Source organism: Helianthus annuus, chromosome 7 (genome assembly GCF_002127325.2).
Source record: "Helianthus annuus cultivar XRQ/B chromosome 7, HanXRQr2.0-SUNRISE, whole genome shotgun sequence".
In the NCBI taxonomy this organism is placed as follows: domain Eukaryota; kingdom Viridiplantae; phylum Streptophyta; class Magnoliopsida; order Asterales; family Asteraceae; genus Helianthus; species Helianthus annuus.
Genome location: NC_035439.2, coordinates 121125573 through 121146025, shown reverse-complemented (window position 1 = coordinate 121146025; position 20453 = coordinate 121125573). Strand labels below are relative to the sequence as shown.

Here is a 20453-nt window from a genome sequence, read left to right as displayed (position 1 = left end):
TTCTTTTAAGGGGGTGAGGATGTAACACCTCGAAAAATTTCGTCCAATAATGTCTTGACACGTGTCATAAGGTTCCGGTATGTGAAAATATACTTTAGAGGGACTAAAAGTGACAAACGGTGAAAACTATGGAACGTAAGGGTTCAAAGTGTCAACAATGGATAAATAGACTCTATGATAACCCTACATAATGTTTATAACCTTAAACGGATGGTTCATGGATCATACGACGCGGAAATTGCACAAAAGTGAGGAATTACAAACTATAGGGGCCAAAAGTGTCAACATGTTGAATTTATACCTCTGAGTGAACTTTTGGCAGACCCGAAGCTTTATAATGCTAAAATATACTCACTAGAATATGTGGTAAAAATTTCGTGAAGTTTCGATAACGTATGAGAAAGTTATGGCCAAAACCGTACTTGAGGGGTTAAAAGCGTCAACGTCGAATTTCATGGCTTTTCGGTTGAGCGCAAAGTTATCCGAGGACATTACCATGTTGGTAAATGTCCCAAGGTTCTTAGAAACCAAGTTTGGGGGTTTACGAGTCAAGATAAAGAGCCGAAACATCGTTTGCGAAGACAGGGACCAAAACTGCCAACAATTGGCAAAGTTTGACAGCAGCAGAAGCCAGGCGGCCCGCCTGGGCTGCCTAATGCGGGCCGCGACCCAAGCCCAGTAACAGAATTCGCGAACTGTTGTGATTTGGGTCCGAATTTGAGTGTGTAACAGCTGTTAGCACCTCCAAAATGCTCCAATAATAGTCCATGCATGCCTAGAACAACAGTAACCTCCCTTCAACCTCTGATTACACCATAAAACAGATCAATTGTTCAATTCTAGAGGCACTTGTGCTTGTAAACAAGAACACACATCTTACAAAACACTCTCAAGACTTCTGGAGCATTTCTGAACGTCAAGGCAGCCTCTAAGGGTTAACTAAGCTTCATTAGGACCTTGGTAATCCTTTACATCATTCAATATTTCGTTCTAGCATAGATTAATTGCTAAAAGTCAAACCGTTGTTCTTATACTTTGACTTTCTGATTAAACGAGTTATACTCTGTCATTTCTCAAATTGAAACCACATATATGTTGGTATTTATGTGGGAAACAAACCCTCAAAAGGGTATTCTCTGATTCCCACTTATTGCATGCTAATTGTCGAGTCAAAGGCGTTCTTAAAAAGTCAACAGAAGTTGTTTTTGCAAAAATAAGCTTAAATGGTAATGTAGAGGACATGCAATCTGTTTGATCATCATAAATAACTTATAATATATGTAAGAATGTGTTTTATCATAATCAACTCGACAATCTATAGTATAAATACGAATCGGAACCGAAAGTCTTGTAAAACGACTTTTTCGTAGACTATCGATTCGGATCCGTACATGCATGTTTGAGATCTGTATTGGAGAGTATTTTAATATTTTTATTTTGGTAAAACTCTCTGGAATTTTTGTTGCTTGAGTCTATGTTTAGCCAATTCATTTGCATGTTTCCGATTTATGCTTAAAGTTGACTATTTTTCCCTTTTTGATATAAAACGCGATTTTTGGAAAAGTGAAAGAGTAGAAATCTTTATTTCTAATATATAAACTTGCACCGAAAATTTGAGATCAGTTAGTGGTCCAGATTTTGAGTTATGGCCGATATCGTAAAACTATATCTTAAAGTTACATAAACGGCGCATTTCGCGTATAACCTATTTCAGGCCACGTTTTGATACAAAACTTTTTACCCACTGATGTTATATATTATTTTGGGAATTTTGATGATTTTTATTTAATTTTTGGCTGATCGTATCTTAGATCGCTTAGTCGATTCGGTTAATGCCGGTTTTGACTATTTAAGCCATAAAATGAGTTTTACACATCCTTTTGACCCGAAACCTTTTTCTACTGATTTTATATGTTAAATAAATTATTTTGAGCATTCTGGAAATATAAAAATCTCAGCTTTCTTTTAAAAACCCGGAAACGGCTCTAAATCGCATTTTTAGCGTTTTTAGCGCATAGTAAGCGTTATACCCGTTTTAAACATATAAGACTCATACCTACTGATGTAATTGGTATATTTTCATATAATAACAGTAAGTATAAGTATATGAACTCAGGTTTCCAGTTTTGGCAGTTTTAGCCCTTGTGAAATTACTAAAATACCCATACGGTGCATAGTTTGATTTTAAATGTTAAGTTTGGTATATGGGTCATACCCTACTGTTATAATATGTTAAATGAAGTATATTTACTGTATAAACCAGACCCGAAACTCAGATTTCTAATATGACTCTTTTATAATCTTTTAAATGACCAAAATGCCCTTCTAAGGCATAAAATGAGTTTAAAATTATTCCGGGCAATATAGAACATAACTTACTGATATTATATCATATTTAGAGCATATTATCTCAGGGAACTTGCATTTGACTCTTTTGGCTACCCGTAACGCCCTTTTTGCGTTCGGTTCGGTTTACGTAACTAGTTTGCGTAAATTGACCGAAACGGGTCAAACGTTATCATTTTTATCTCAAAATCCAGAATGTATTTAGTATACCCATATGATACAAGTATTCAAACTTGTCGGGTCTAAATCACATTCTATCCCGTCTTTCGCTTAATCGTGCGCTTGTACCGTATCGTCCTTAAAACTAACCGGTCAAAGCTTAGGCTTAAATAAAAGACCCGTTAGGAATCTAATAGGTTATTATAAACCTTTGTTCCAGATTAGGAGGCCCAGTAAAAGCTACCTACACTTACTGTTTGTGATTCATACTTGCTCAGGTAAATGCATTTTGACTTATTTTCCCTATACGGGCTTGGGGTACGGTATTTAAAATACCGCTTGATCGAGCGCATAAATTCTGCGCCCTATGGGTGTACAGTCTTGAATAGTCTGTGCGACTCGTTTAAACAGTCTTGTTCTTACTTTAGGATTTGGGGGGTTATTGACCGTGTCCCGGATATCCTTGGCATTATCTTACGAGATGGCCACGACTAGAGCACGGGGTGTAGGCGTACACCCGGCGTGTATAACTCTTTAATGTGGTGTGTCATTTAATCTTTAGCCCGGACAGCAGATCCCGGGCCACCAAATGTACGAGTAACATGTAATTCGTTCACAAGTTTATATTGCATAATTATCCCAAGTTAATAAAAAAAAAATATTTATGCCTTGTGCATTTAAATCAATTTTCAATCATTTTCAAAATGAGTCGGTTGATTTGTATTTACCAGTGTAAACTGACGTATTTTCCCAAAAGGTTAGGTGCAGGTACTATACGAACTAGGCTGGCTGTTTCCTAAGAGCGTCCACTATGGTCTCGCAAGCTCGGACGACAAAATAAACTGTTGAACAATTTTATCTTATTTTTATTTGATCCGCCTGTGGATCCGTTTCAACTACTTATGATGTGATTATTCCATTTAATTAAAGTTGAAATGTATCTATTATGTTTCCGCTGTGCATTATTATATTGTGTTGATTGTCTAAGACGATGCCAACTACGTCACTGTACCCCACACCGGGCCCACCGGTGACACGTGGAGATCGGGGTGTGACATCTGCAGCTTTCACTGTCGAATGTCGTGCACTTCTAGAAGATTGAGCTTTGCATTTTGACGCCCTTGCGGTTCTTTCTAAATATTCCCAATCATCCTCTTCGTAATTCGTTCCAAACGTACCATTGGATATTGAATTTACATCCCTTGCATCTTCATCTGTTAGGCCTTCGTGGAATGTATTGATGAGTTCCCACAAATATATCTCATGATGTGGACAGTTCTTGAGCATCATTTTGAAACGATTGAACGCTTCGTGAAATAACTCACCGGGTTGTTGTCGAAACCCTCGAATATCCTTCCTAGCGTTGTTAGTACGCAAATGAGTATAGAACTCATCTAAAAATTGTTGCTGCATTTCGCCCCATGTGAAGATCGAAGCTGACGGTAGCGAATGAAACCATTGCTGTGCTTTGTCTTCAAGTGTGAATTGGAAAAGTACCAATTTCACATCATCAACTGAGAAACCTTGGCTGCTGATTGTGTTGCAACGTGCATCATATGCAGCAATGTGTAATATGGTTCTTCATGTGCGTGACCATGAAACTTAGGCAGACTGGATATTAATTGTGTTCGTACTTTGAATGACCGCCCTCCTTGTAATTGCGGGATCACAACCGGTGATGGGTTGTTAACTATAGCAGGCCTGAAGTGGCTCTCTATACCTCGAACTGGACCTTGATTATTTCTTCGTGGAATTCCTTCCGGTAAAATCGCCTGTCGGTGTAAGTTGCGTGGTAGCGGTCTTATCTGACCCGGCATCTGAGGTACCGGCGGTGGTAATGGAATATCCACCACCGGCCTTCTCGGAACATGCTGTTGATTGATTGGGTCCGGTTGATTATATTGCTGCTGCACCGGTATCGGTTGCACCTGCGGTTGTTGATATGGAACGTGTTGTTGCTGCACCGACGTTTGATAACCCAAATTCCCTTGATTAACTCTTTCCACTCCACCTGCCCCAATTGTTTGCCTCTCGTAAATACCCGTATTCACCACTTGTCTCTCGTTTTGACCCATGTAGTTATCATATTCCTCATAGCCATCGTCGAAATCCCCTGAATTATTTCCTTGAACATAGATGATCGATCTATAAAGATTTGGCATTGGCTGACTTTGCTGTGAAATAATTGGTCGGGCGACTGGCGGAATTAATGTTGCATTAAGTGCTTGAGTCTGACTCGGTGATGCAGTATCATCGGGAATAATTCAAACATAAGGAGACGAATGTCGCAAATTGGCAGTTTGGGTTGTAGTTGGGTATTGAAGAGGTGTTGTTTGGGTGGAAGTTGGTTGATTGTTATCAAAGCTTGGGAAAAAGGTTGAGAAAGATGGTACTGGAGATGTAGAAGTAGGTTGTGTAGATTGTGGTGGTGGTGGTGGTGGTATGGTAGTGTTTGGTGAAGGCTGGGTAGGTGTTGGCGAGAATTGTTGCGGTTGTGAAGTTTCGGGTTGTTTCTCCGGTGTTGCTAAGTTCTCCATTGTCTTGAGTGTTGATGTTGGTGATTGAAGAATCTTGTTCTCACGATGTAGTACTCTCTTTGTATGCTTTACTGTTCTCTCGATCTCTGGGTCGAACACTAATGGTGATGACTTCTCGGAATTCCGAGTATGATGCATACACTTCCTAGATCACTTGCACAAACAAAAACAAGAAAACCTCGCGTAAATCCGAACAAAACAGAACAAACTAAAAAGACACTATTTTTTTGGATTTTTGTATATTTAACTAAACTAGAACTTAACACTAAGCACTTTGCGCACGCCTCCCCGGCAACGGCGCCATTTTGATGTCTGACGTTAAGGACATGCAAAAACCAACTAAACTATGTAGATAGGATAAGTCGGATATCGAACCAGAGGAGGATTGTGGAAAGTGTTATAAGGTTAAGTGTTGATTAACTAATAAGAAAAAAATAAAGCTTTGTTGTGAGTTGATTGATTATTTAAAATTTACGAACTAAAAGTGAGATTTAAATCAATAGAAAGAACAATGGTTCCTCCAGATTTCAGGTTTTATAGCTAGATTCAATTATGTGTTTAATCGAAACACTTACATAGACATAAGTGTTTAAACCTAATTTATCAATTGTGATAACCAACGACTAAGTACTCCGGTCAATACATAACGGGAGGTTATCGAATGATTATCAATTACAATTACAAACCCTAACCCCATGTCAAATATATCCCAATTACTAGAACTCTCGGGAACTGAATGCTTAGAAATTAAGGTTTAAATAAATGCAATTGGTTACAATCAAGAAATCAAATCAATGGTGAAAAGCATCGAATGCTTAGATCACCGAGTTATACGATTGTATCAACACATAATATTCATTAACTTACAAAAACCCTCCATCCGGAGGAAACCACAAAAAGTTTAGCCGCTCATCTCGCACGAAGAATCTTCAAAAGCTTGAATTGATGAAGAAATCATGGTTGATTCGATGATGGAATTGAGAATCTTGATGGAATTGGATGGAAGAAACCTTGAATCTTGAGTATCTTGAAGCCTAGGATCGATTGTGTATGAATGATAATGATCCCCACTTTTGAAAACCCTAATATATCATAAAAACCCTCAAATTTGCGTTTTTCCGTAACCCAAACCGTAGGCTACGGTTTGGGAACCGTAGCTTACAGTTTCAGAATTCTGACCAACATCAGCACCCAACCGTAGCTTACGGTTGGTGAACCGTAGCTTACGGTCGGCAGATTCTTCCAAAATTGTTTTCTTCATAACTTCTTCGTTTTAGCTCCGTTTTACGCACCGTTTTCGCCCACGTCTTCGTAATTCAACCCTCTATCATGCCATCTTCTAATATCTTCATTTTCAATCCATTAACATTCCCCAAAACTCATCCAATCTTCGTATTTAACCTGCAAAACATCATTTTCTCATAGTTATTCAATTCCACACATATAAACAACCAAATATGCATAAGATTAGACATTAAGCACATATAAATCACATTCCTAAACCCATCCATCATATACCCATTAGTTTTTTTTTAAATATGATTTTCTTATTTTTTGGTATATAAAATCATCTTTATTCAAGCCGCGTAATACACGAGAGTTTTAAAGATATAACTTTTTTATTATTTGGTAAACAATATTACATTTATTCAACCCATGTAATACACGTGATTTTAAATATATAACTTTTTATTATTTGATATATAAAACTACATTTATTCAACCCGTACAATATGGTTCTTATAGACATAACTTTTTATTGTTTAATATATAAAATTATATTTATTCAACCTGTGCAGTAAAGGAGGTTTTTAAAGATATATTGTTTTATTATCTAGTATATAAAATTTATTTATTCAACCCGTGTAATACACGGGGTTATAACCTAGTTCATATCATATATACTCGTATAAGGGAAGGTTCATTGAGGAACACTAAAAAAGTGGGGAACAGCGAGGAACCGACTCAAACGAACTCCGATTGGACTCATTCCAGCGGCGTTGGAACCGGCTCGTCGAACCCTAACTAGGATCTCTTAACCCTAAACCCTAAATCCTAACTCCTAAACTCTAAACCCTAAAGCTAAAAAAACAAGGCTAAAACCTAAGCTAAACCTTAAAATCTAAACTATAAACCCTAAAAGCTAAACCCTAAAGGCTAAACCTAAAGCAAAACCCTAAACCCTACCGCTAAACCATAAAGCTAAACCCTAAACCCTAAAGTAAACCCTAAAAACCAAACCCTAATATATTTAGGGTTTAGGGGTTATGATTTAGGGTTTAGGGTTAAAAGATCCTAGTTAGGGTTCGACGAGCCGGTTCCAACGCCTCTAGAATGAGTCCAATCGGAGTTCGTTTGAGTCGGTTCCCCACTGTTCCTCACTTTTTTAGTGTTCCTCAATTCAATGAACCTCACACTACTCGTATATATATTAATCATTAAACTTGTAGAAAATAGATATGTTAGATAAAAGGGTGTTTTTAAACAAAATCTAAACACGCATTACACATACATCCACATGTATCTCTTTCAAACAAATCATTATAAAGGTGCCAATGATGGTTGTTATTGTATGAGAAGAGTAAACAAGGAAGAGTGGGTGGTGTCATGTGGGAGTGTGGGTGTGAGAAAGAGAGATGACATGATATGTGAAAGTGGGGGCAGGGTGTTTGGTTTCTTATTTATTTATTTATTTATTTCTAATACACATTATACTTTTATATATAGTTTTTCATATATAATGCTACCTCTAGCGATAACAACGGGTCGAGTTTAGAACAAGTTTTAACACTCTCATACTCGACCTTGATTGTAAAACCGGCCCCCAAACAAGTCCCATCCATGTCGGGTCACGAATATACTTAATAATAACCATCGTGACCCATGCAGGACAGGGATGTGGCTAAAGTTACTCATCCGGAATCTCATTACTGGAAATCCGAGCCTAAACTCAACTGACTTCAAAGATCTGAAATGTCAAATACATGATCTCACCAACTGATTCATCGTCACAAAATTAAAACGTTAAGCGTTATTGCATACCCGAAATTACATCTTCTCTACATTAGATATCTTGAAAATAAATAAAGAGCTGAAAACCTGAACCATTTTCGGACGATTTGGTTCTGTTGGCTGCTCGACACTAACTTATATTATTATTATTATTATTATATATAAACCTGAATTAGTATGGTTTCTTGATTGGCATTTCATGATTATGTTTGCCTTCATATGTTGTGATGAAAACACTTGGATCATCTGATGCTCTTTCCACATGTTTCCTCACATCACACTTAACACCAGTGCATTTGTAGTAGCTTCTGCAACAATTAAAGTGTTAAACATAAACTCATTTTCCAAAAAAAAAATATGTATTAAATAAAATCAAGTTAATTTGCTTGTAACTTAATCAACCTGGGATAAGGATTTCCCTTGACAATTTTCTGCCCGTATTTTCTCCAACGAAAACCGTCTGAGATTGCTTCTGAATCAGTGCCATCATGAACTACAACTCGAGGCTCTTGTAAGCCTTCACCCCGTGTTTCATTTATTCGACTCAAACTTTTCCTGCAAAACAAACATATAAATAAATGGGCTTAAACTTAATTACATAAGCATGTGATCTTTTAAGTAAAAAACTGGCTCTTAATTAACAATTTAAATAAATTCAGTTATTTAAAGAACTGTCTAAAATGGGCAGCGAAATGGAATATATTAACTCAAAACACATAATTTAGTAAATTTGAACATTGTGGGTAACCCATTTATATATAAACGGATAGATTTAGGTTGCGTTTTATCTCAAATGGGTAAAAATAAAATGAAAAAATTAACCGAAAGGGTAGTTGATCAAATGGGTCAAACGGGTTGAAAGTTGCACGTTGTCTATTTCTAGGGCTGTAATTGAGCCGAGCTGAGTCGAGCCAGGTTGGGCTCGAGCTCGAACTTAAACAAGTCAGCTCGGCTTGGCTCGTTTATTTTTTCGAGCTGAAAAGACGATCTTGAGCTCGGCTCGTAAAAACGTCAAATCGAGCTGGCTCGTTAAACTTTTTTAATATTTTATTAAAATTTTTTTACAAATATTGATAACATAAAAAACAAAAATGAAAAAGTTAACAAATTTCTAAAAAAATAGATATATGTACATGTACACACATACATGTGAGCCATCGAATCGAGCCACGAAGCCCAGCCATCAAGTCGAGCCATCAAGCCGAGCACCCGTGGTTCGAGTTCGGCTCGATTACAAAACGAGCTGGGTCGGCTCGACTCGAACCTATTTGACGCGTACCCTAACCCTCCCACCCTGCCAATTAGTATGACTAACTGTACCTTCTTTTACTTGTGAGACCATCATGAACCCGAGGAACATCAAACGCTTCACTTGAAACATGATTACAAGTTTCTTGGACTTTGACCGAATTGGTCAAACGTGAAGACGACCCAAGAACTTCTTCATCATGATTAAGCTCGTTATTTGGAATCTGTCGGTTTAAATCTTCGCTAGTCCCATCAAAAGCATGACGTCGAGGAACCCGCGGCTTCGAATGATTATGCTCACCCTCATACACAATTTCGGCTATTTTTCCATCTATTGATCTTTCAACCTTCTTTTTTACCATACAATTTGGATTAGAACACTTGTAGTAACTTCTTGGGTGTTCACTTCCTTTTACTTGTTTTTGTCCATATTTCCTCCAGTTATAACCATCATACGAAGACCCGTCACGATCGTTTGCGTATACCTGTGGGCGCTTATCGTTTCCAGACTTCGTTGGCGTCGGTTTTGGGAGATTTGTGCCTGTCACCGTCTCTGATTGTGATGCGAGATTCTTAGTTGATGCTTGTTCATGACTTGCATTAAATGTTTCCTAAAAATTAGAAAGAATGGTGGTTTAAATACTAGGGAAATAAAAGCTCTTGCGAAAATGCAAACAGAATTACATGAAATGAGTTGATTCCGGAATATAAATACTAACCATGTTTGCCAATAAACTGATGGCGGTTCTTGATACCGTCTTTGCTAACGGTTTATAAAGCAAAGGAGACGTGTGGTTTGATTTCGAGATTTTATCAGATAAATTGCAAGCTTGAGTTCCAGTTAACTCTGCCTGAAATCAATGAACCTTAATCAGTATCCAGGAAACTATAACATCATATTCATTTACACCATTCCAATTCTTCTTGCATCAAGTAAACGAGACCGTTATAAGTTGTTATAACTTCCGATTCTAATACCAACCAATATTGTCGATTTTGACCAGATGAAGCTCGCGGAGTTGTTTTTGGTTGCAGAGTGAAACTTCCCATGATGTCACCCGTCACGGAAAGCACACACTTTAACTATGGAGTTCTCCTCTCATTTACGGTCGATCCAAAAGACGTTGGTGATATTTAAAGCGGGCCACTTCTTAGGCCTTGTAACTTCATGTAGCCTTGGTTTTAAAATACGCAACGTTACGTATACGAGGCATTTGTTATTTAAAAAAAAGTTATATATAGTATTTTAACTTGTTAACTTTTAAACACTACAAATTTAGAGATTAAAATAAATAAATACAAAAAAAGCTCTAGTACCACCAAAGAAGTTCTATATAACCAAAATAAACCTTTAACCCTTATCAGTACAAGTAGTCTATATGCAAAAGGTACAAGTAATCTATGAAGGAACTTACTTAACAACTTCATCAACTCATTGTACAAGCCCGTTAAGCACATTGTACAATTTTATTCTATAGTGGTCGATTTCAGAAAAATGTGCACATCAGAGTGCATAATGAGCGCATTATGCAATTTAGAGCGCATCATCCTCGCATCATGGAATCGCAGCGCATCTCTCATCAACGCATAGTGCGTATTGCGCATTCCTGATGCGCGCATTTTAAAACCAAACATGTAACATAACAAAACGATGTCCAATTCGCATGTCACACCCATGATTAGTGGCGAAACCATAACCTTTTTGTCGGGGATCATCGCAAGGTTCTTTTCTCTACAGGTTACAATCAGAGGGTCCAACTCACATATTTGTTAAAATCCCACAAATTCCTGTGATCGGGGGATAGTGGACCCTCGTGACCGCCCTCTGGTTCCACCTCTACCCATGATCACATCTTATTTCTCCATAAACCATTTTCACAAAAAAAAAAAAAAAAAAAAAAAAAAAAAAACAGAATATTGAAAAGAAAATCAAAAGGGAAATACCTGAGCTGGTGGAGAGGTCATGACAGGTTTAAACCTAACCGTTTTCGGTCTGATTGCAGTGATTGTAGGTTCTGATGAAGGTGAGCCATTGGTGCCACCACCAATGACCTCATAAAATGATCTAAAATCAGAAATTGTAGGCCTTGAAGCTACTGGTTTTGCTACAAGTATCCTTTCACCTTCTTCAGTATTCATCTTTTTTTATTGAATTTAATCAAAGTCTCACAAATTCTGAAATCACCAAACTAAGAGACAATCAAATATCATTTTTACAAATCTAAGTAGGGGTGTAAAGTAAACGAGCCAGGCCGAGCCCGATCTCAACTAGGCTTGAGCTCAGCTTGTCCTATTTTCATGAAGCCCGAGCTCGAGCTCGGCTTGGTTAGAGCCTACTTATTTGAGCTCGGCTCATGAGTAAAACCCAAAGCTCGGGCTCGGCTCGACTCGGCTCAAGCTATTTTGTGAACAACCTCAAACAAGTTAAAAGCTCGACTCGAGCTCGCTTCAATATCACTTAAACGAGCCAAAACTCGGCTCGAGCTCGGCCCGCCTATGTTATTTTCATTATTATTAAATTAAACTATATATATAAAAACTAAAATTTTGTATGGACTCGTTTAGGCTCGCGGGCCTAGACGAGCTTTATATTTCAGGTTCGAGCTCGGGCTCGATAACTAAACGAGGTCTATTTTACGCTCGAGCTCGGGCTCGTTAGCTTTTAACCGAGCCGATAACGAGTAGCTCTCTAGCCTCTGGCTTGTTTACACCCCTAAATCTAAGCATAAATGCATCCCAAATTATATTAAAAAAAAAACACTTGGAATTTGAAACTAGCTGAAAATGATAAAAGTGAGAAGCAAAATACCTCTAAGTTGACTTTTTTTTGAAGTCAAAATCAGTGGGTTTGGAGTAAATTTTGCAGGTGTTAGGGTTTGGAAGTTGTTAGAGAAGATGGGTTTCGTTTGGGTGTGGAATTGAAGGGGAGAAGAGACGAGTAGTTGGTTAGATAGTGTGCCCAACTAACCGTCGTTCAGCTAACTGTCAACGTACACATGATGAAGCACACCGTACAACTGCTAACAGCATCGGTGGGTTACGCAACTTGGCGGTTGATCAAAACCAGTGGTTACACCAGCGATCCGCGGTGGTGCGACCCGATTTTTAAAAAAAATTAAATGAAAATGTAGCGAGTTGCCGCGGCGCTGAGACGCAGAGTATCTAGAATTTATATCGCCTAATGAAAATGTATTATATTTAACCCGATTGGTTTTCGGCAAAAATGTCAAAACGTAGACCAGCTGAAAACGTGCATAAAATAAGCACGAAAACGTATCATATTTGACCCAACATATTTCCGAAGAAAATTTACGTGGAAGCATAAACTAACTTGAATTTATATCGACACGTGCATACAACTAATCACGTAAAAATAGTGTTTTTTTAAGTTAAAGAATGGTACGGTGCGTTGCGGCGATGTCAAAACGTAAAGTGACTCAACTATATATCGTCTAATGAAAATGTATTATATTTAAACCAACTTGTTTCCGAACAAAATTTACGTCAAAACTTAGAACAATTGAAAACGTACATAAAAATAAACATGAAAACGTATTACATTTGACTAGACTCATCTCTGGAAAAAAAAAATTACGTCAAAACGTAGACTAACTAAAAACGTGTATGATAATAAGCATAAGAACATAATATATTTAACCAAACTCATTTTGAGAAAAAATTACATCAAAACATAAATCAACTTGAATTTATACTGATACATACATAAAAATAAACTTATTATAAAGTCTTTAGAAAATTAAAAAGGTTATAAGCGTCGATACTAAAAGTTGAGGGGGAAAAGTATACAAAATATAAAAAGACAAAAAAAAAAAAAAGATATATCAATGTGTACGAATGTTGATAATTTCTATATAATAACAATTCACGTAGTTCCTTAGGAAGATTGAAATTCTTTTTTATTTTTTGTTTTTGTTATTTTTTTGTTTTGTAGTGAAATTGTTTTTCCTAATTTTTATTCTCTTGAATTTGTATGTTTTACATTTGGCTGTTCATGATTTTTTTTATGCATGATCTTTCAGTTAAAGCTTTCTCAGTTTTACGTTTTAGGCCAGGTTGCGATATAAGTTTGTATTTGTCTTTGCCTAAGTTTTACACACGTGGTGGCACAAATTTGCGTTTTTATTGTACGATTTTTTGCTGGTTTTGATCGTCATTTTGCTTACCACTTGGCACCGTTTTACGACCCCGCGTCCGCAAAGTGGGGGTTAACACTAGTTTTATTAGGCATGAGGGGGCGGTGCGTTATAGCATCACGGCCACCATTTTCAACGCATTATTTCCCACCGCCACCATAAACATCAACGTGTGATACATTAACGAAACAAGTTTCCGTGATTTTTTTAATGGCCGTGATAGTTTTTTGTGAGGGTAGTTGTTGGTTGGGGGTAAATTGTTGGGTGTGGTGGTGAGTGATGACCACCCCCACTAAAAAGGGTTGTGAGTAATGGAAAAATGGTTGATGACATGGCGGAACTTGATTGGTGCTTGAGAGTGATAGATCACTAGTGACCCCCCCCCCCTTATAGTTAATGGTCTCAAATCTCAACCCAATACTAACAAGTGATTTAGAAAAATTATTTTGATTTTGTTATATTAATAATTATTAAAAAATGAAAAAAAGATTTAAAAAAAGAAAATAAATTATTTAAAGTTCGTGAAGTTATAATGTAAATTATATGGAATCCGTTAAATACCCAAGCAACAAAACTTATAAAAGTTATATGAAATCAATTGAAAGGTAATAAGCATGTAAGGAACGATAGACTCTTTAGAAACATCCATATCTCTATTGCTAAATTCATTGATGAGATCAAGGTAAACAACTTTTTATGGGTAAAGATGGGGCAAGATTAACAGATATAGAGTGGAAATCGTGATCTAAGTTTGAGTAACATTAGTTGATTGCAAAAGCCTGAGTTGTGTAATACATGATTGTCGTATGTATCTTGTTGGTTCTAGCTCTTGGCTAGAGTCATTTTTATATGAATAAAATTTAATGTTGATTAGAAAAAAGATATAAAATCAATTAAAAAGTGGGTTACGACATAACTTTTTGTCTGTCTACCTGCTATCCATATGTAATTTTGTTAATAGTTATGATGAATTAATTATTATTGTCGCCATTAAGAAGTACAAAAGTTTTCGACTTGAATTTAAGAATTAAGAGAGTGGTTAACAAAGTATACAAATTCAAATGACCAAAGAAAAATCAATTAAAAACGGGAGTAATATAAACCCATTATGTTTTTGCTGACCAATTTTTTATGCTCTGTGAATTGTAGGAATAGAACAAGCTGGAGTCAAGTTAGATGCATGAACTCATGCTACAAGCTGTAAAAGGCTAAGATTTCAAGAATTGGATTATTTGTGTTAGTTATGAAAGCATAAGTCAGAAGTTAAATTACTCAATTCTTTTGTGTGAAATTACAATATCACATTGTTTTTTGTCTATTCCTTAAATTTATTTACTTTTATTTCTTCTAGTCAAGGTATTGTAATCGCCAATGAACCTCACAGGAAAGATTGCATTCAAGGGTCAACAGTAAGCTACAAATTTCAGTAGTAGATAGTTTGAATACATTTTGAAGTGGTAATTGAAGAATTGACATATGAACATCTTTGTAACCACAGATTTTTTAATTCTGTTATGATGTGATCGTTATACATCATCATGCTTATATATAAATTTCTGATGTTGCTTTCTGTACAACTATTGTTTAATACATGTTTCTCTAAATTTGATTGTATATAAATAAAAGATATTACTTTCTGTGAAATAATCTGGTTAGTTGAAAGAGTTTGATAATTGCAAGATTGTTAAGTTAACTAATTTATACTCAGCTATATGATAATACAATTGCAGATTCAAATGCACTAATCATATTCAAATCTGACCCGTTCAGAGTTCGATAATTAGCAAGGTATAACCAATTACTTATGCAGTTATACCATTAATCCTCGGGTATAGAACTAGTTAAATAAGATCTTGCTCGAATAAATATAAGAAGCCGTTCTAGCTCAGTTGGTAGAGCGCGTGGCTTTTAACCACGTGGTCGTGGGTTCGAGTCCCACGGATGGCGTTTAGCTTTTTTTCAATATTTTGTTTTGTATAGCCTCAATAATATCATCTACTTCACTATTTTAGTCAAATAATCTGTATTAGAAGATATAATAGTCGATCCAAACATTGTGGTGTAGTGCAACTTTCATCTACAACTTTCAATGACAATAATTGTGGTAAACTAAGTACAAGAGCATGATTGTTGTCATTTTACATGACTAGTTAACGATTTAATCATAGTAAGTTATTAACAACATCCTCTTTAAATTGTTATGTTAGACGTTAGTGTCGTTAATGCCTTACTTGCATCATATTGGGGTTATAGTCTAACACACCAGTGTTTGTGAAATCATATCTATGTGATCATCAGATAGTTTACTACAACGTTCTAAATATAATTACATTACAAATAACATAATAAAAATATTTGATTTTAGAGTAAATTACTTTTTGGTCCCTGTGTTTTAGTGGTTTTAATCACTTGAGTTCAAAATCAAAAAGTTTAACGCCCTGAGTCCCTAGCCATTTATTTTATAACGTTTTGAGTCCAAGTTTGTTCATTTTATAACAATTTGAGTCCAAAAAATTGGACTCAAAAGATTAAAATTTGAACTCAAAAGGACTCAAATGGTTAAAGAAAATGCTTATAGGGACTCAGGTTGTTAAACTTTTTGCTTTTGGACTCAATTAGTTAAAACCACTAAAACACAGGAACTCAAAAAATAATTTACCCGTGATTTTAAACACAAAACTAGAGGTCTTTTACAGTTTTACCAATGAACAAAGAACATGATAAAAGTTTGCTTGAAATAGTTGTACGATGTCATTACCTGCCTTTTCTTAATCATAAGGACATGTTACTAGAAAACTTAGAACACCCGTCAATACCATGCTAACCAACATAATTAGGTAAATCGCAGCTTATGTTGAGCATGTGGCCTTCAAGAGATCGTAGTAAGAAACCAATGAAAACAATATTCGAAACTTAGACCTCTGCTAGAAGGAAAGCAGGTGCTTAACAATTAACACTACACCACCCCTTATGGTTACATGCTTTGATTTTCCTTTTAAGGCTCGTTTATTTGATTATCTCCACTTATTACAAAACTAAATAATTTTCTTATAAAAATTAAGACTTTTACATAAAAAAAGTCGGTAATTAAAAAAGAAGTTAATGTTTAGTGATCATAGATTCATCTCTTTAACACAACTTGTTCCCCCTTTCTTTTGACTTTTGAGTGTCTTTGTAGTGTCCACACTCCACAGGCCTTCATGTTTAATGTCAACTTGAAACACGAAAATCGACTTGCTCGGTTTTGTCAAGACCGACAAAACCTCGCTCGGTTTTGAAACACGAAAATCGACTTGTGTACAATTCTAATTTAAATTATCAGTTTCCAACTTCATATTACAAATACATATATGGTTGGATGTAAATAGTTGCAACTTGCAAGTTAAGACAGACATTCCAGCACAACAATTTCCATGAACTATGTACACCACCACCATAGGAAACCACAGTATCATCATCTAATTCAAAGGAGAAAGAATGGTGTATACCAAAAGAAAGGTCACAATGACAATCGCGCCCCCCAGAGTGAACCCCGGGCCAGTCCATAACTGCAAATTTGACCTCTCTGCTCTTTTTATGGGGTCCGTCTCCTCGGATAACGGGTAGTTGGACCGCCTCGGGTTCCAACTCACATACTTGTTTGGGGTAAACTGTGATAACAGACTCTTCTTCCCTTGCTTTTTGAAACTTGACCATGCCTTATCCCAATCTGTTGAAAACTTATCTGCCATTAACAGAACAATTTATCAAATTTTGGTAGAACATTAGATCAATAACCTGATTTCGATGCAGTTTTACATGTTACGTGCATATGATGCGTGAATACTCATTTAGTTCATGCGTTGTGGTGAATATATTCAATTTCGAAAGTTTCATTTCGATCGCAGAAGTATTACTACAATCAACTTCAGATTCACGCTAATGTCTAGAATACTCAAAAGAACAATTGAATCATCATGCAACAATAAATTGCAAATAAATACAGATACTAACAATGACAAATGACATATCACAAATCATTAAGCTGGTGTGTTGTGGTGCATATATACAATTTCTACGGTTTCGTTTCAATCGCTCCTAAACAAGTAAACAGAATACAACAGTCGACTTCAGATTAACGCTATCGTCTAGAAAATCCAAATGAACAATCGAATCATCATGCAACAACAGATTGCAAGCGAATACAGACACTAACAGTGACAGATCACAAATCATTAAGTTAATGTGTTGTGGTGCAAATATACAATTTCTAGGGATTCGTTTCGATCGCTCCTAAACAAATTACACCAGTCGGCTTCAGATTAACGCAAAATGTCTAGAAAATCCAAATGAACAATCGAATCGTAATGCAACAACAGATTGCAAACGAATACAGATACTAACAAAGACAAATACAAATCATTAAGTTAATGTGTTGTGTTGTAGAGCATATACACAAATTCTACGGTTTCTTTACGATCGCTACGAATGAATTACAACGATCGGCTTCATATTCTCGCTAACGTACAGAAAATCCAAATGAACAATCGAATCATCATTCATAACGCAACAACAGATTGCAAACAAATACATATACTAACAATGACAAATCATAAATCATTAAGTTAACGTGTTGTGGTGCACATATTCAATTTCTAGGGTTTCATCTCGATCTCTACCAAACAGATTACAACAATCAGCTTCAGATTCACACAAACGTACAGAAAATCCTATCGAACAAACGAATCATCACGCAGCAACAAATTGCAAACGTAAACAGATAGTAACAATTACAAATCACAAATCATTAAGTTAATTGTTGTAGTACACATACACAATTACCAAACGAATTACAACAATCGGCTTCAGATTCACGCTAATGTCTTAAAAATCAATACAAACAATCGAATCATCACGCAACAACATATTTTAAACAGAATTTAAATGAATACTAACGGAGACAAATTACAGATCGGAAAACGTAGAGTTACCTTTGTTGTTGTTGTTGTTGTTGTTATTGCTCCGATCGTCGCCGTTCTGAGGCGACGGTGGGCGTGGATCTCTGCCGGAGCAGTAGCAGGTTTTAGGAGGTTTTTGGTTCCTCCATGATGACGTCAGGCTACCGACGGTTATCGCTCGAATATCCATTTTTTTCACTCTCTCGAATTGCAGCCACAGAATGCAGGTGGTTGCTTGTTGAAGATGTAGTGGTGTGTCTTGTTTGACACTAGCATAATATCTACACATATTCAGTCAACCATAAATTATATGAAATTACCATAGTTTTGCATAAAATTGAAACGATGTTGACATGACAAAACTGTAATTTTTAACTGTTGGTAAAATTGTCATTTGTCAGGATCAACAAGCGAGTGCAAGATAATTGGCTGACACAAAAGAAAATTATATTGAATCAACCAATTAAATCAACTTGAGGCAAAATCGTAATTTGTTAAGACCAAGAAGTGCCGAGGGCTAAACATTTATATTACCGAAGTTGAAGGTTTAAAAGTAGAATACAAAAAGTCACGACCAATAAGGGGGTGTCAGGTAGCTGCGTGGCACAATTCCTGTCATGATGATTGTATTTATATATTCTATACTATCTTAAAAGACAAAGTCGGTGGGGTTTCCACCGGCTTTGCCTCTCCCCATACTTTCACGAAGACGAACAAAGTTTTCGATCGGTGTTTACCCAGAAGAAGACGGAGAAGAAAGTGTGCAAGGAGGCATCGCGTTGTGCATTGAGCTGTTGTATGCCGCATCGGACGGAAGGTAATCGCTCATCGTCTATGGGTCTTTTCCGTTTTATACTTCTCTGTCGGTACCTCTTTAGTTGTTTGTATGTACGAATTATGGCCAAAGATGAAAAATCAACAAGATTTACATAAAAAAAAGATAATTACACTGTTAGGTTAGTTAAACAATTACACATAAACAGAAATAGTGTCACCTGGAACCACCGTCCGATGTCGACCTGTTTCCGGAAGTAGCGGCACATGTATTAGTGTTATGATAGTCATGTATAGATATAGAGAGAGATATAGAGATAGAGATAGAGAGGGAGTGGCGTTTAGAAAATTGGTACCTTTGTTTATGCGAACAATGATACAGAATTGGGGATTTTGTATCTTGAATTTGGGATTTGGAATTCACATTGGGTCAACGTGGGCAAAATTGGAATTTTAGTTGGAGCTTAATAGCTCTCTCGAAGGTAAATTGTTTCGTATGGGGGGCGATTAATAAAATATTCCTACTTATGATTCACTTGCAAGTAGAGGCATAATTGTGGGAGACGAGAGATGCAAGAGGTGTGGTATGGGGTGTGAATCAGTGGATCATATCTTCTTTATAAAAACTAGGGTATATGTCACAGAATAGTAATCAAGTTTTAAAAGTGTTCTAATTAGATCACTCGTATCGTTTTTCTCCCAATTAGATAACTTAACATTCAAATCGAGTCATGTCCTTTTTCTATGTGTCAAGAAAAAATGAAGAATAAGATGTTGGGGTCGGATTTTTAATATATGAAATTATATTTATTAAAAATAAAAATACTTTAATTACATTAAAAATTAAAAAAACAAGTTACAATCCACGTCATCACTTGAAGCTAGCATCAAATAAAAGGGAAAAAAGAAACAAAAATCCACATCACCATGGTTACTTATGAAATAGATGAAAAAAAACCCTTAATTTTAATGAAAAATGAATGTTGGGTGATCTGATTGAAACACTTTTGAAACTTGAGTGACCTAATTTGAACACTTTTAAAACTTGATTACTATTTTATAAAGTTACCCCTAAAAACTAACAAACACATAATACCTCATGTTATCCATTTGATGTTTGCGATGTACCCGCGCCGCAACGTGCGCGGGTCTAATGACTAGTTTATATAAAATCATGGAGGTTTTTCAAAATGGGCTAATTAATTGTGAGCCCAATTTGTTCCCAATTTGCATCCTAAGTCGTAACTCCGTAAGTGCATAATGGGCGCAAGATTCTTGCTGCTGGG

General features: G+C 36.2%; 2 protein-coding genes and 1 non-coding gene across 4 annotated transcripts; 1 reads left to right on the top strand and 2 right to left on the bottom strand.

Moving 5' to 3' along the window:
* Nucleotides 1-7969: 7969 nt before the first annotated feature.
* Nucleotides 7970-12331, bottom strand: LOC110868376 (WRKY transcription factor 44). Of its 2 annotated transcripts, none has more exons than XM_022117525.2 (6): nucleotides 12112-12331; nucleotides 11247-11491; nucleotides 10022-10153; nucleotides 9375-9913; nucleotides 8457-8609; nucleotides 7970-8362 (listed from the first exon to the last, which is right to left on the bottom strand). In XM_022117525.2, the coding sequence occupies exons 2-6, from the start codon at nucleotides 11439-11441 to the stop codon at nucleotides 8227-8229; spliced, it is 1155 nt and encodes a 384-aa protein (XP_021973217.1). In that variant the 5' UTR covers nucleotides 11442-11491; nucleotides 12112-12331; the 3' UTR covers nucleotides 7970-8226. The 2 variants fall into 2 exon arrangements, with proteins under 2 accessions (XP_021973217.1, XP_021973216.1); XM_022117524.2 differs by having other exon boundaries at nucleotides 11247-11477; nucleotides 12112-12329.
* A 2999-nt stretch (nucleotides 12332-15330) lies between these two features.
* TRNAK-UUU lies at nucleotides 15331-15403 on the top strand. Its single transcript has one exon. It is a non-coding gene; the product is annotated as a tRNA-Lys (tRNA).
* A 1331-nt stretch (nucleotides 15404-16734) lies between these two features.
* LOC110868375 lies at nucleotides 16735-18691 on the bottom strand. Its single transcript, XM_022117521.2, has 2 exons — nucleotides 18427-18691; nucleotides 16735-17180 (listed from the first exon to the last, which is right to left on the bottom strand). Exons 1-2 carry the CDS (start codon nucleotides 18680-18682, stop codon nucleotides 16915-16917), a joined length of 522 nt encoding a protein of 173 aa, XP_021973213.1. The 5' UTR covers nucleotides 18683-18691; the 3' UTR covers nucleotides 16735-16914.
* Nucleotides 18692-20453: the final 1762 nt, after the last annotated feature.

What these genes read in the sequence shown, in the direction of transcription:
- LOC110868376 (XM_022117525.2), bottom strand. Translation starts at nt 11,441, where the DNA reads ATGAATACTGAAGAAGGTGAAAGGATACTTGTAGCAAAACCAGTAGCT. An exon ending in TGACCTCTCCACCAGCTCAG is followed by an intron (nt 10,154 to 11,246) that starts GTATTTCCCTTT and finishes CATTGATTTCAG; the next exon opens with GCAGAGTTAACTGGAACTCA. An exon ending in GGTCTCACAAGTAAAAGAAG is followed by an intron (nt 8,610 to 9,374) that starts GTACAGTTAGTC and finishes TTTGTTTTGCAG; the next exon opens with GAAAAGTTTGAGTCGAATAA.
- LOC110868375 (XM_022117521.2), bottom strand. Translation starts at nt 18,682, where the DNA reads ATGTGTAGATATTATGCTAGTGTCAAACAAGACACACCACTACATCTT. An exon ending in CAACAACAACAACAACAAAG is followed by an intron (nt 17,181 to 18,426) that starts GTAACTCTACGT and finishes TGTTAATGGCAG; the next exon opens with ATAAGTTTTCAACAGATTGG.